The sequence below is a fragment of the Mesoplodon densirostris genome, chromosome 3 (assembly GCF_025265405.1).
Source record: "Mesoplodon densirostris isolate mMesDen1 chromosome 3, mMesDen1 primary haplotype, whole genome shotgun sequence".
Lineage (NCBI taxonomy): Eukaryota > Metazoa > Chordata > Mammalia > Artiodactyla > Ziphiidae > Mesoplodon > Mesoplodon densirostris.
In genome coordinates this window covers 104,390,062-104,407,172 of record NC_082663.1, presented here as the reverse complement: position 1 = coordinate 104,407,172, position 17,111 = coordinate 104,390,062, and the positions used below count along the sequence as shown (strand labels likewise).

The window sequence follows — 17,111 nt, the reverse complement described above, 5'->3', positions numbered from 1 at the left end:
ACACTTAGAAACACGTAAACGTATACAGATACATACACAATCCAGTTTGTGTTTATGGGAATTAAACATAATTTTCTCAATTAAATTTCCAGTGATATGAATTCGGGTCACAAAAAATTTTACAATTCAGGCACCCTTGCCTCTGAATCCCTCACTCTAGACTTTGACAGTGCTATTCAAATACTTCTGGTACACATATTACTGAAAGTTCCATAGACTACGAAGTTCTTTAAAAAAATTTGGTTTCACAATTTAAACTACCTCTAAAAGTTAAAGATGGAAAAAACATGATAACTAGTAAGAACTGATCTTTTAGAATTCAAATCAATAAAGAATAAAACCCAAGCACAGATTCAGATTACATATGTGTGTGTGTATGCATATATATGTATATATACATACTAAGAAAAATGCAGATTTGGTAAAACATAATAGAAAATTGTTCAAGTGGAAATATGTGGAGGAAAAAAAATCAAATCTAGGTTCTAGATTGAAATGGATTGAGATAACATTTATCATCTCAATTACTTTAAACCAGCATTCAGATTACCTTAAACTGACATTTTTAAAAGAACTAAGAGACTCAGTAATCTTTTTCTAATTTTATAATACACACAAAAGGTTAAAATTTAGGGGGGCATGTGAGGGCAGAATATAGTAGCTATCTCTAAATATACTGAAAAGGGGGAAAAAAGGAACACGTCAAAAAGAATAAGGGACAGCTTTAAATTTTTGTAAATATCCAGAAAATTGAGGGAAATATTTAATAAATACTTGTCCTTGAAATTATTTTCTCCATGTGCTATTTTCTCCAAGTACAAACAAAATATATCATGATAAAATTAGGGTCATGTTTATTTGACCAATTAATCAGAAAGTACATTCTAAGGACTGAGGATGAAAAAGTTAGATATCTACTTAACTAGTTTGAAGGAGGCAAAATCAATGAAAGGAAAAAGATATAAAAAATATTCTCTTACTTAAAGCATGAAAAAAGACTGAGCTTATTATTGGAAAATCAAGTTTAACACATATTTCAAGTAATACATTTTGTTTTTCTAACCTATTGTGAGTACAACTTACTTAAATACTGTGGCATATGCTTGCAAAAATGAACAAAGGCAAAATCTTAGTATCCCTGGTGGTCTTGCTAGACCATGTTAATTCTGCTTTTTGGTTAAATACAAAGGAATAGAATTATGGAGGTTCAGCAACAAGTTTTTCATTAGGATATGAAATCATGCCATGAGTTCCAAAAAGGGTTAGTTGTATAAATTTGGGAAATAATCACTCATGCAAAAATCAGAAAATACCTGTACCGAGCCACCATGTCTGTCTGCTGCAAGGTGAGCTCTCAAATGATGGGGATTTGCCTGCTGGGAGTCCCAAGCTGCCCTGTGGTCTGCCGACTGCCATTTATTTAATGCATGTGGCATGCATGGAAGAAGAGAAACCCAAAATGTTAAACATCTCATCCTTATAATATAGAAAACAAACGTATAAAAGGAAATTTAAAATACCCTTACTATTCTGAGTCACAAATGCAGTTATCCTTGCATATTGAACATGGAGAGATTTCAGTTAAAATGCTACAATAATGTAATGATCAACCACAAAAATAAAATAGAATCACAGAATTTTAGAAGTGAAAGGACTTTAGATATCACAGACTCCACTCACTAACTTTATAAAGTTAACAAAAATTAGAGAGGTAAAAATGACGTGGTCAAGAAAGTACTCCAAATAAACCATGAAATGTTTTAAAAAGGCATCCACTATATTTTCTTACAGTAGAGGTCCCCATTAGTTTTCTGATGAGGAACTACTTCTAGCAAGGTGAATAAAAAGATAGTACTCAAATAGCCATACTTAAGGTCCCAGAAAACTTTTCTCTTCTTGCTTAGTACCCTGTTTCTGATTGTGAGGATAATACAAGAAAACAGAAAAATTCTTCGAAAAGCGAGAAGTGCTATATAGAATACCAAGAGGATATGGTAAACAATTTTTTTAAGTGACAGTCTTACATATATGAATCTCTTTGCCTCCTTGATCTTTTTATCTGGTTCAAATTAAGAAACCCATTTCCATGAAATAGGCTGATAATTCTTGAAGCTTTTAGATGACTTGGCAAACTTGTATGGCAATAACCACAAACTAATAATAATCTAGTAACAGAATTAGGAGTAACTGCTTAATAGGGGTCAATTTCTATGTTTCAGGAAAATGTGGACGGCACTAATAAGAAGAGGGGGAAGCTTTACAATATTTAAGTTTCTATTACATGTTTGGTTCTGCATTAGCTGCTTTATATGTGTTATCTCATTTTTGAGATAGATAGTATCACCCTCATTTTACTGATGAAAACACTGAAACATTAAATACTTCTCTAAGGTCATAGAGGTAGCAAAGAGTACACAAAGGATTCAAACTGAGAGCCTACTGCTCTTCCAATATTACTACCTAGCTCCTTATCACAATTACATTATGTTCTAAAGACTTCAGGGCTCTTTTCTTTCTTTTTCAACCAAAGTAAGGAAAATCTTGCCACGAAGTGCCAAGTACACTGGGCTATACGGAGCCTAAGCATATCAGGAGCCAGAGTAACCCTTTAGGGGAAGAGATGTTGAAATCAAGTGGACACAAAGAATAAATGTTCTGGCACTAAACTTCCTAAATTAAACTGTACAACGAAAAACTACATTCTGTGGCATGAAATATGTCATCAAAACAATTATGACAGTTCTATAATATCTTTTCATTAAATCCTCCAAATTTATCACCAGAATTTAGCAGATTTGTAGGGTTAAAGTGAAATAAATTAGACAAGACCAAATCTTAACAAGATGAAAGAATGAAAATCATACTAAAAGAGAGACAAAGATCTAAATGTTGCCTAGGACAGCAGGCAACATTTGGGAACCATGGACCTTTTAAGAAGACAGTAAGAGCTATGCAACCTCGCCTCAGGATAAACATTTGCATGCACCCAACATTTTCTGTAAAATTTCCAGATTCCCTGAACTTCAACCATTGACTCTAAGTTACAGTTGTTTATCTGGGGACATTACAAAGGTTTCAGATATTTAAAGAATTAACCTTTCTTCTTTTGGGATTGTGAACTATGGGTTTATCACACAACTTAAGCTGTTTACTGCATCACAGATAGTTAAGAAATTTTTTCTAGATATACAATGTTTCTATCATGGTAAGAATCTGCATGTCCTGGTTTCAAATTCAATATATAAGCTATCCTAAAGGATTTCCTGAGAAGAAAACTGACTCCTTACGTTTAGTGCAATAAGTACTACATCAACAAAATATGGTTCCCACACTCAGTGAGCTGGCAATCGAGCTAGCAAGATATATCTGAAACATGTAGAAAGTTAAACTTTAAAACATTTAAATTTATTTCAACAAAAATTTAATTCAACAATAAGAATTTCACTTATTACAATACCTAACAGCTCAAGTGGAGATCTTCACAGAACATGAATTACTGATCTTCTTCCATGTACATTTGAGAAATTAACTGATTTATAAAACACAAACTCCAAGTTTTGATTTCTCCCATTTCTTTCTATATACAGCATCTTATCAGAGTACTCAAGCTATCAACAAGTTGTAATTTATATTGGAAGTAATTTATATATAAGACCCTTTACTGTCCCAATTTTTCTAAGGTGAAATTATAAAACTAATCTTTTTAAATTCTCTATACTTTAAAGCATAATGTTGTTAAATATTTCTTAAATGCAGCATTTTATTTGGCAATTATTTTTAATAAGTTGTGTTTTTTCTTTGATTTCATTTCTTATTTAACCCTCACCTGAACCCTGATGGGATACAAAAAGGATAACACACTATCCTTCTCCAAAAAGGGTTATAACCCAAAATTCTAAAGGCCCTGTTTAACTCAGGGTGACAGCAAAAATTTTTATGTCAAAAGGATTCAATAAAGCTTCCTTATACAAAAATGAGAAGAGTAAAAACGTTGCTCAAAAATTTCAACAGCTTCCAATATACCTTACCCAGGAAATACAAACTCTTCAATGAATCTTCTATGCCTTGTCTTGAACCTACTCTCTGCTCCAAGCCAACTGCTTATTTCTCCTCAAACATATTCTACATTTTTAAACTTCTGCTTTATATTTTTTACTGTTCACTCTCCCCAAAATGCTCTTATCCCTTCACCTGCCTTTAAAAATCCCATTCATTCTTCAGGCTCATCTCAAAAGCCACCTTTGCCATCAAATCTTTATAGATCCTACATATTCCAATGATCCTCCTTGGCACTTTATTAATGTATTTCCTATGGTAGAGTTTATTCTGCATTGTAATGTAGTTATTTGTGAATTTATTGTAATAATGATAACAGTAATACCAGCCACAAGAGTTGAGACTTAATGAAAGCTTACTATATGCTAGGAATTAAATGCACTATTTTTATTTTATAGATGAGAACTGAGGCTTTGAGTGAATGAGTAATCTGCCCAGGGTCAAGCCATATCCAGATATGACTGATTCCAGAGGCTGAGAGAGGTCTTAGCCACTGATTACAAAATCATTTCTTACAGGTTATATGTTTTCCTTACTTAGGAATTTCTACAATGTGGAGAATAGTAGCTTTCAAATAACAGGAACTCAGTAAATAATTTAGTACACTAAACTAGACTATAGTTAGAAAGACCAACTGCTATTACAATTCATTCCAACAGGGTATCCAGATACTTCCATTCTAACAGAATATCAAACATTGCTCAAAGTTTATTATACTAACTTATACTACTAATTAGGATTTATGATTAAACATTTTTAATGTGAACATTAGGGGAAAGAATCTAGCTATTGAAAATATATGCATTTTCTATCCTTAATACGTGTGTATACAGTCTGCTTTATAAAAGAAAAAAATATGTATTTCAACCCTTTAATACGTATATACAAGTATGTATACACACACATGCACACGCAAATGCATACACATATAAAGCTGTCATCTGCGCATGATAAAACACCAAATATATTTATAAACTGTGAGAAGGTAATACAGAAGCAAATTAAGACATTTCATATCTAAAAGGGCAGCAAACCTGATTTTTGGATTGTTGTATCTTATCTCTGTGTTGATGTGCTTCTCTGTTTGATGACAGAGCAGGATCTTGCTGAACTGCACCCACTGGAGTAGGCTACAATACAATAACAATTAGAATCAATGCATTCTATTTCAGAACTCTTATTTAAAATTATTTAGCTACTTAACATATTCAAGGAAAAAAAATAAAACACACTGTTAAATAAAGTAAGGCCTTAAGAAAAGATACTTTTCCTAAAATATGTTGTTAAATACAACAAAGAGATCATAGCTACTTTTTAAAGTATTTTCAAAATATTTAAATACTTTATCAAGTATTTAGTTTTATATCAACAAAAGACCTTCTAATACTGTCATTACTTTTAGGTTACTTTTTCATAGCAAAAAATGAAAGTGTATTTGTTTATGTTTCTCATTTCCAAAGCCAATATATAAACAGAAAAAATTATTTTAAGAAAATTAAGGGAATAATTTTTTTTTTTTTTTTTTTTGCATTACGCGGGCCTCTCACTGATGTGGCCTCTCCCGTTGCGGAGCACAGGCTCCAGACGCGCAGGCTCAGCAGCCATGGCTCACGGGCCCAGCCACTCCGCGGCATGTGGGATCCTCCCAGACCGGGGCACGAACCCGTGTCCCCTGCATCGGCAGGTGGACTCTAAACCACTGCGCCACCAGGGAAGCCCCTAAGGGAATAATTTTTTAAGTAAGCTAATAAAATTGCTTACTGTCAATATTTTAGCTCAGAAGAGGCTTATATAAAATTAAAATTTTCAAATATAATTCAAAACTTCATATAAATACTTTAATCAAAGTATATTCAGATTTGCATTTTAGATACCATATATATTCAAATCACTTTGGAGTTAAGAAAACTACAGATTAAATGCTTAAGTAAGTCAGTTGTTCAAAAATACTTGAATCTGAGAGTTCAGCAGTTCCAAATTTGGAAAACAATTTGCTAACAGTGAGCCATAATTATAGAAAATTTTGTAAGGCATTCTTACATATTTAAAAAAAAAAGACTAGTGAGAATACATATTTGATTTTCTGGAAGTCACCACTTCAAAGAAAGAATTTAATGATAACTTCATTTAAGTAATGACACCCATCCCACAGTTATGATCAAGACAATTTTTTTTAAACTATGAAAACTTGGTACAGTTTTAAAAACCTAAACATGCTCCAATATGTATCAGTCTATTCCAAGATAACCTAAAACTGCTAGAATAATTAATACATATTTTAAAATTACAAATGTTTTGAAAGATGACTAAAGGAAAAAAACTAGCTGAAAAAAACTAGCTGATCTTTTAAAAGTTATCACTAGAATATTATATTTTTAAAAAGTATATTTGACATTAAGAACTAAATCAGAAGTAAAACGTTCAAAATAACTCATTACTCTAAAAAGTAGACTCCGAATGTAAGGTTTTTACAAAATTCAAAGAATAATTTTTATATTATGCTACCTGAAACGTCCATAAAAAAGAAATAAAATGAACCCGTTAAAAATTATTTATTCTCAATCCTAAAATGTATATGGAACCACAAAAGACCCTGAAATGCCAAGACAATCTTGAGAAAAAAAGAACAAAGCTGGAGGTATCACACTCCCTGATTTCAGACTATACTACAAAGCTACAGTAATCAAATCAGCATGGTACTGGCACAACAACAGACACATACGTCAATGGAGTAGAATAGACAGCCCAGAAATAAACCCACACACTTGTGGTCAATTAATCTGTGAAAGAGGAGGCAAGAATATACAGTGAAGAAAAGACAGTCTCTTCAATAAGTGGTGATGGGAAAACTGGACAGCTACATGTAAATGAATGAGATTAGAACATTTCCTAACACCATATACAAAAATAAACTCAAAATGGATTAAAGACCTTTATCTATGAAACCATAAAATTCCTAGAAGAGAACATAAGCAGAACACTCTTTGACATAAACTGCAGCAATATTTTTTAGATCTGTCTCTTAAGGCAGAGAAACAAAAGCAAAAATAAACAAATGGGACCTAATTAAACCTAAAAGCTTTTGCACAGCAAAGAAAACCATCAACAAAATGAAAAGACAACCTACTGAATGGGAAAAAATATTTGCAAATGATATAACCTACAAGAGGTTAATATCCAAAATTTATAAACAGCTCATACAATACCAAAAAAAACAAAGGACCCAATTAAAAAATGAGCAGACAACCTGGATAAATATTTTTCCAAAGAAAACATACAGATGGCTAACGGTTACATTAAAAAATGCTCAACACTGCAAATCATCGGAGAAATGCAAATCAAAACCATAATGAGATATCACCTCACATTTGTCAGAATGGCCATTATAAAAAAGACAAGACATAACAAGGGTTGGTGAGGATATGGAAAAAATGGAACCCTTGTGCATTATTGGTGGGAATTCAAATTGGTGCAGCCACTATGGTAAACAGTATGGAGATTCCTCAAAAAACTAAAAGCAGAACTACCATATGATCCAGCAATTCCACTGCTGGGTATATATCCAAGAAAATGAAAACACTAATGCACCCCAATGTTCATAACAGCATTATTCACAATAGCCAAAATATTGAAGATATGGAAGCAAACTAAGTGCCCAACAGATGAATGGATAAAGAAGATACGGAGATGATACAGATACAGATATGGATACACACACACACACACATATATGAATATAACTCAGCCATAAAAAAAAGAATGAAATTCTGCTATCTGCAACAATGTGGATGGACCTAGAGTACTATGCTTAGTGAAATAAGCCAGACAGAGAAAGACAAATACTCTGTTATCACTGATATGTAGAATCTAAAAACTAAAACAACCAAATGTATATAACAAAATAGGAACAGACTTACACATATAGAGAACAAACTAGTGGTTACCAGTGAGGAGAAAGAAGAGGGGAGGGGCAAGACAGGAGTATGGGATTAAGAGACAAACTACTATGTATGAAATAAATCAACAATAAGGATATACTGTACAGTGCAGAAAAATATAGCTATTATTTTGTAATAACTTTAAATGGAGTATAATCTATAAAAATATTGAATCACTATGTTGTACACCTAAAACTAATATAATATTGTAAATCAACTGTACTTCAAAATAAAAAATTATTTGTTCTCAACTCTTTTTAAATAAAGGATCTGTACTATGAAAAAGAAGGTTAAATACTACAAATAATCTTTTATTTTTATTATATAGCCTGGAGTACTCACCAACTGCTTACCAATCCAGTCATATTCATAATCAAACATATACCCTTTTCGATCAAACAAGTCAGTAAAAAGTTTTCTTAGGTAGTCATAGTCTGGTTTTTCAAAAAAATCTAGCCTTCTTACATAACGAAGATATGTTGCCATTTCTTCTAGAACGGAAATAAAAATTTTCTCATTAAACTTTTCTAATACTCATTAATAATAAAATTATAAATATCTAAAAGCACAGGGTATTATAAAAACATAAAAAAGTAACAAAATTCTACTAAAATTTAAAATATTACGAACTTAATAACAATGAAATTAAAAGGGGGAAAGAAGGGAAGAAAGGAAATAGGGACAAAAGATAAATCAGAGATTTAACAAACATTATTTTTGTTTCAATTCATTAGGAAAGGCTAAAATTTTTATTTTACATTATTTTTAATAGAAACCTTGGACAGTATTCAAGGTTGAAATAGAAACTTAATAATGCATAGTTATTTAATCACAAAACACAATACTAAGCTCAATTTTTAAAAATTATTTTAAATACTGATAGGAATTGATTTATACATGAAAACATTTGCACTACCTTGCTGGATTTCCTTTAGAATCAGTGACACTAAATGACCAATAGAAGATTCAAATTCTTAACCTTGGCTAAATGGTATTCTAATCAACTGACCTAGCAACATAAAGCTAAAACAGATTCAGGAAGACAGTTTAATTCTTCTCTTAATTTCTGGTCATAAATGTTAACAATTATTTTGTAATACATAAACCTTTGCATGCTATTATAATTCCCAAATATATTAGAGATGTATTTTTTTAAAGGTCATATTTTCCAGAAGTAAAAGAAAGAAAAAGCCATAAAAATCAATATGCAAAATGGTCAGCAATTAGTAAAACAGTGTTTAACCATCAGAGCACATAAAAGCACTATCATAAGAGATGGTAGGTTACACCTAGCTGCTGTTTTGATCCAATTGGTTCATGGAAGCTAATAAGAAAAGGATCACCCATAGCCTAACAGGCATGAAAGTAGCATCCAGTGACCCAGTCACATGGTGACTCTCCCACTATTCCACTTTCTAGCTAATCACCTGGCTAATTACTTTGGCACCCCCATTTTTCCTGCAGAAATTTGTATAAGCTTCTTAATAAGGTATAGCCAATCTGCCTACACCTAAACTGTTAGTACTATCAACCGATTTTTTCTTTTAATCTTCCAGTTCTATATGTTATAGCAAGAAAGCAAAATACATAATTAAAGTTTACTGTCAATGAATAATAAAAGCAAACTTGAAAAAGGGCTACCTGAGATTATGCTGCTGATACTATTACAATAATAATGCCAGCACTGTACAGGAGAACCTGTAAATACTGAAGTGAGATATAAGCTCCATCTTCTATCTTCAAGTTTGGTTCTCATTTAACGTTATTGCATAAATCAAAACAGGTATTTTAACACATTAGGGACACATTATTCTTATCCCTTAATTGATTTAGGAATCTTAAGTAAATTTTTGTTGATTTCACGTGAGTTGCCAAAAATCTACATGAGAGCAAATCTATCTTCATAAAGCTCCCCAATACAAAATTAGCCTAAAAGTAGTTAAGGTTAGTAAGATTTTACTGTACTTGGAAAACCAGACTAAATCATACATCACATACCTCCTTTGAGCTTGACATTGAGACTCAAATGACTAATATTAGATACCAAAACTTCAGTTAGTATTTCTAAGCAAATATTTCAACTTATTAAAAGTATGCTATTGAAGAAAATATTACTTTAGCTGGTACTGGTCAACACTATTAAAAGATGAATTTTCTTCCATTAATACCATTTTACAAAAGTGAGTATACACATTGCCCTGTGGTCTGTGTATCAAATGCTGACATCTTTTTTTTCCTTTTTTAAATTTATTTATTTATTTTTGGCTGCGTTGGGTCTTCGTTGCTTCATGCAGGCCCTCTCTAGCTGTGGTGAGCAGGGGCCACTCGTTGTGGTGCACGGGCTTCTCATTACAGCGGCCTCTCTCGCTGTGGAGCATGGGCTCTAGGTGCACGGGCTTCAGCAGTTGTGGCACATAGGCTCAGCAGTTGTGGCTCGCAGGCTCCAGAGCTCAGGCTCAGTAGTTGTCGTGCATGGGCCTAGCTGCTCCACAGCATGTGAGATCTTCACAGACCAGGGATCAAACCCATGCCCCCTGCATTGGCAGGTGGACTCCCAACCACTGTGCCACCAGGGAAGTCCTGCTGACATCTTTTGAATCATATTTTTTAAGCATGAAAAAAGTACTTATCAACTTAAGCAATGAAAATGAACAGTTCTAGTTTTCTGTGTATAATAAGCACATGTATCAAGCAGCATTATTCATTACCTGGAAAATTTTCACATAACACTTCTATTGGTGTGGCTCGTTTTGTATCTCCAATTTTCTGATACCTCTCTTTTAATGTGTCGGCCTAAAACAGAAAGAAAAAGAATCTTGAGACGTAATTTTAAAATTAAATACGTGGAAGAGAGTATCTTAATATATTAACTATTTATGAAATTCAATAAGGAAACACAAAAACAATTACCTTTAAACCTTGCCAAGGAAGACTGCCTCTCAGAAAATACATGAACATATGACCTAAAGCTTCTAAGTCATCTCTTCTACTTTGTTCTGAAATATAAGAGAAACATAAATTTCATTTTCCTTTCCCAGTTTAGGATGCAAGAATGGAGAAATGATTCTTTCCTTTTATGTAAATTAATTCCCCAAAGCTCAGCGTATAAATATAAAATACCAATCTGGTACTTACGAGAGAGAAAAATCATGTTTAAACAATAATGTTTTACATTAAAATTATCATGCATCTTTAAAACATGTCACTATGATTTTTTTAGATACTACTGGAGATTTATTTCTTTCCTTAAATATCTATTCATAGAACTATAAGGCAAGGAGGAAAGGGTTCCATGATCAAAAAGAGAATCACCGTGTACTACAGCTCCATCTTAAAAGATTCAGAATGTGACATATTAAAAGTTTTGAAAATACTTAGAGCTAAAAATGTTTAACTTTAGGTCTCCATTTCCTAAACTTATATGAGCACAAAAATTCCACCCCACATACTCTCTATTAATATCAAATACAATTAGTATATTGTGTAACATATTTTTAAAAGCACTGTGTTTGACACACTCCAACAGTAATAACTCCTCTGACAGCACCAAAAATATGCTGCCAGAACAAATTGCCATTTTCAAGTTGCTATTGTTGTTCTAGTAACAAAATGTTGTATAGCATATAACTGAATGATAATCACAGACCAAGACTCAGGGAGGTACTTATAAATATTTGCTGAGTGAATCTTTTTTCAATTTTTTGTCACTTAAGTTAAATATTTAAGTTTTCTTAGTATTTTAAAATAATACAAAAATGCTGACTAACAATAAGAGGATAAAATAATACTTTAATATGGGGATGTTCATGTGCAAGTTGTTTCATCCAAATGAATACTCATACTATCCAAGCAGTACTAAATACTTTAGAAAAAGCACACTTTTCAAAGGATGGAACCGAACTAGAGTAAAAGGGTCAAAAAAGGTTTTAATTTTTACTATGTAATCTTACAACATTCTATAATTGTCTTCTGTAACACTTGCTACAGTTTTAATATATATGTTTGTGTTTTTATTTAATCAACATCTATCCTCCCATCTGACAACATCATAGGAGAGCAGATATCTCTTTGGCTCAATAGCCTCAGGGCCTAGTGTAACGGCTGCCACAGAGCAGGCATTCAACGCATACTACTTAAATATATAAATGACTATTTTAAAACATATAAAATTAGATTAGAATATCTCTTTTCTATAAGCATAGGGAAATATCTAGAAAAATATGCATCAAATCATTAGTAATTAGGGGTATGAGACTGGAGGACTAGACAGGACATTTCAATAGCTCATTTCAAATAGGCAAAAATGTGATATAATGGGAATTTTTCTTATATTTCATATTTTAACAATGTAAGCATATGCTATTAAAAATAGCAAACTTTCAAAATAAGTAATATAAAGTTCTTCTAAAAGCCATTAATGAAAGCAGGATGTGAATTCATGAAAAAAATCAGTAATGCCTTTTATAACTAAAATTTCACTTTATTAGGTCCTAGGAGTCTTAAGAATGAAAAGAGTCTTAAGAAAGAAAAAAAATTATTTTTGAAGTCCCTCTGAGAATCAGAATCACCTCTGAAACTCTTAAGAACCTCAAATGAGCAGGCCTAATGTTAAACATCGATTCTTTGGGTATGACATAGGGTAGAAGAATGTACACTTTAAAAAGCTTAGCAGATGATTCTGATGTACAGCCAGATTTGATAATCACTAAACAAGAAACTTCTTTTACTTTAGTATAATTTTACATACAATAAAATACACTTATTAAAGGGTACAGTTTGATAAATTTTGACAATACACAGAACTAAGTACTGACACAATCAAGAATTATTTCCACACTCCAAAAGATTCCCTTTTACCCCTTGCCAGTTATTCTCCCCCTCCCCTGGTCTCAACCACTCACCTGTTTTCTGTCATTCTATAGTAAATTTGATTTTTTACAGAGTTTCACATGAATAGGATCATACAGTATGGACCCTAGTGTCTGGATTCTTTTGCTTCATTCCTGTTGTTGTATGCATTAGTACCTCATTACTTTTAACTGCCACAATTATTTATCCGTTTGCTTACTGATGGACCTTTGAGTAACTTCCAGTTTTGAGTTAATGTGAATAAGGCTGTTAGGAACGTTCTTGTACAAGTCTTTGTGTGGACATATGTTTTCATTTCTCTGGGTAAACATCCAGGAGTGGGATTACTGCGTAATATGGAAGTGTAGGTTTAACTTTATAAGAAACCTCTAGGGACTTCCCTGGTGGCACAGTGGTTAGGAATCTGCCTGTCAATGCAGGGGGCACGGGTTTGAGCCCTGGTCCGGTAAGACCCCACATGCTGCGGAGCAGCAGCTAAGCCCCTGCACCACAACTACTGAGCCTGCACTCTAGAGCCCGTGAGCCACAACTACTGAAGCCCATGCACCTAGAGCCCAGGCTCCGCAACAAGAGAAACCAAGCAATAAGAAGCCCATGCACCACAATGAAGAGTAGCCCCCGCTCACCACAACTAGAGAAAACCCATACACAGCAACAAAGACCCAATGCAGCCAAAAATAAATAAATAAATTTATTTTTTTAAAAAAAGAAAGAAAATAAACTTCTATACTGTTTTCCAAAGGGATTGTGTCATTTTATATTTCCACCAGCAATACATGAGACTTCCAGCTGCTCCAGAGCCTGTCAAACATTTAGTATGGTCACTCTTTCAAATTTAGCCATGCTAATGGCCATGAAGTGTTGGCTCACTGTCATTTAATTTGAATTTCACTGGTGATCTTTTTTGAATGTTGTTTCATGTGTGTTACTGGTCATTCATATATCTTTTTGTCACATTTCCAAACATTTTACCCATTTTAAAAAAATTGTACTATTTGTCTTATAATAAATCTGTAAGAGCTGTTTGTATATTTTGGATATAACTCATTTTTAGGAATAAGTTTTGCAAATACTTTCTCTCACACTGTAGCTTACTTTTTTCATTTTCTTAACAGTATCTTTCAAAGAACAGAAGTTTACACTTAGATGAAACCCAATTTATTGGTTTTTTCTGTTGTTGTTTTATTGTTTATGCTTTTTTATGTGTTAACTAGAAAATCTTTGACTACCCTAAGGTCACAAATATTTTCTCCTATTTTTCCTTCAAGAAATCCTATAGTTTTGGTTCTAACATTTAAATCTATGAATCATTTGAAGTATTTTTTGTTTGTTTGCTTTTGTTGTGGGGTTGGGTAAGAGTTTAGATTCCTTTTTTTCCATATTGATGCCTAGTTTTCTCACACAGTTTCTTGACAAGGCTATCTTTTCCCCTTGAATAACTTCTGCACCATCCTCAAAAATCAACTGAGCATCTATGTATGGGTCTATTTCAAGACTGTATTATGATTCACTTATCTATGTTGATGCTAAGACCATCCAAAATAAGTAGAAGAAGAAAATAATGACAAATCAGAAAACCAATAATGAGAAAATGGACAACCAGTAGAAAAAATTTTGAAATCAAATGCTGGTTATTTGAAAAGTTCAATAAAATTAATCCTCTCATTAGGATACAGGAAAGAAAACACAAATTACTAATATCAGGGGCAACAAGGGGACATCAGGACAGAGCTTACAGACATTAAAAGGATGATAAAGGGATATTACAAACTAACAATATGCCAATACATTCAACAACTTAGATGAAATGGACAAATACCTTGAAAGCTACAAATTATCAAAACTGCCTCAAGAAGAAAATGTGAATAGCTCTATACCAATTAAACAAAATTTAATTTCTAATTTCTGATCTTCCCAAAATATAACCCTAAGCCCAGATGCCATCACTGGTGAGTTCTATTAAACATTTAAGGAACAATACTATTTCTACACGAACTCTTTCAGGAAATAGAAGAGAAGGAAACCCTTCCCAAGTTAATTCATTACACCGTTACCAAAGCCAGACAAAGGCATTATAAGCAAAGAAAACTACAGGAAATATCTCTCATCAACACAGATGCAAAATCCTTAAAAAGATAGTACACCATGACTAAGTGGGGTTCACCCTATGACTTTAAGGTTGGTTTAACTTTCAAAAAGCAATGGATGTAATTCTCCATAATTAAAGAAGAAAAGATATAAATCATAAGATCATCTCAAATATAGAAAAAGTACTTGAGAAAATCTAACTTGCATTTGTGATAAAAACTCTCATCAAATGAGGAAAAGAAGGAAACTTCTTCATTCTGACAAAGGCCTTCTATGAAAAACCTACAACTGATATAATTCTTACATGAGGAAAGGCACCCTTAAGATCAGGAACAAAGCAAGGGTGTTCACTCTCACATTTTCTATTCAATGTTGTACTGGAAGTTCTTGTCAGTACAAAAAAAGCAAGAAAAAAATTAAAAGAAATTCAGATTGTAAATGAAGAAATGAACCTATCCTTCTTTGCAGAGAACATGATTTTTTATGTAAAAAAATCCTAAATTAAAAAAAATCTATTAGAACTAGAAAATGAGTTTTACCAAGGATACAGGATACAAGGTCAACATATAAAAATTAATTGTATTTCTATACTAGCAATGAACAATTGGAAAATGAATTTGAACAGCAATAAAATTTACAACAGCATCAAAAAACATGAAACATGTGGGGACAGATTAATCAATACACAAGCAAGACCTGTATATTATAGCATATGGTTTTAAAGCTAAATGCTAAGTGATATATAAATATAGTGAGCCCACCATATCTTTGGGTTCTGCATCTGTGGATTCAACCAACCACAGACTGAATATATCCATGAAAAAATAATTCCAGAAAGTTCCAAACAGCAAAACTTGAACTTGCCATGGGCTGGCAGCTATTTACAAAGTGTTTACATTGTATTAGTTATTATAAATAATCGAGAGATGATTTAAAGTATATGGGAGAATGTGTGTAGGTTATATGCAAATAATATGCGATTTTATATTAAGGGCTTGAGCACCCCCGGATTTTGGTATCCTCAGGGGGTCCTGGAATCAATTCGTGGATACTAAGGGACAAGTGTACTGAGCCCTACAGTAGGATTCTTTGTTAAGGAAAAGAATTCACCATAAAGGCAATTCTTTGAATTCAATCCAAAGGGGGGCTTTAGTTACCACAGTGACAATAAGCCATGATCATAAGGTGATCTTGCCTACATGCTTGTCTCAGAGAACAGTATTAGTCTCATAACCTACACAGTATGTAAAAATTCAAGCCACAACTATGAGCTAGTAAAATAAATGTACTACTGAAACTCAGTCTGCTAATGCTCCTTACCCTCATAATTCCTTTCTTTGTGTTCTATCATCAACTGACAAATTTGGAAGTAAATTTTGCCAAGAAATAGAAGTCATGAGGAAGGCTTTCTCTTTGAAACACAGTAACTAAAGAATACATGCTTCTGGGCTTCCCTGGTGGCGCAGTGGTTGAGAGTCCGCCTGCTAATGCAGGGGACACGGGTCCATGCCCCGGTCCGGGAAGATCCCACATGTCGCGGAGCGGATGGGCCAGTGAGCCATGGCCGCTGGGCCTGTGCGTCCGGAGCCTGTGCTCCGCAACGGGAGAGGCCGCAACTGTGAGAGGCCCACATACCGAAAAAAAAAAAAAAAAAGAATACATCCTTCTGGTTTTTAACAGTTGTGTTAGATGAAAAACATTCTCCCAAAGGTAATATGGCCCTTATTAAATGCTGTTCACATTTTTAAAGCACTCAACTACAAAGGCCTGTTTGAAAATTGATGTTTTTCTAAAAGGCAAAAATCCTTATTATAGGAACCCTTGCTTTAAGCAACTAAAACATTGAAAAGTGACAAGTTTCTTTACAACAGGTACCATTAAAGATTATTTTAAATAGGTTTGCCAATAAATTTTAAAGTTATGTAAAGAGTCAATTCAAATTTTGCTCCTCAGGAATATATGTATCACATAAAATATACAACCAACACATGTTAATATCCTAGTATGTGTCAGTGCTTCATACAGATAATCTTTTAAAACTGTAGCTATTCCCTGACTTCAGACTATACTACAAAGCTACAGTAATCAAGACAGTATGGTACTGGCACAAAAACAGAAATATAGATCAATGGAACAGGATAGAAAGCCCAGAGATAAACC

The 17,111-nt window shown here is 33.1% G+C and overlaps 1 protein-coding gene across 6 annotated transcripts in view; it reads right to left on the bottom strand.

The window, feature by feature from the left end:
* Positions 1–17,111, bottom strand: part of CSNK1G3 (casein kinase 1 gamma 3) — a 124,395-nt gene that overhangs the window by 19,761 nt on the left and 87,523 nt on the right. For 3 of the 6 annotated variants that reach the window (XM_060093291.1, XM_060093288.1, XM_060093289.1), the window contains exons 7-11: positions 10,905–10,990; positions 10,703–10,787; positions 8,337–8,485; positions 5,091–5,186; positions 1,314–1,409 (exon numbers count right to left, since the gene is read on the bottom strand). In XM_060093291.1, the coding sequence (XP_059949274.1) occupies positions 1,314–1,409; positions 5,091–5,186; positions 8,337–8,485; positions 10,703–10,787; positions 10,905–10,990 (512 nt within the window). The remainder of the gene's footprint in view (positions 1–1,313; positions 1,410–5,090; positions 5,187–8,336; positions 8,486–10,702; positions 10,788–10,904; positions 10,991–17,111) is intronic. The other 3 variants (XM_060093290.1, XM_060093292.1, XM_060093293.1) reach the window with 3 other exon arrangements.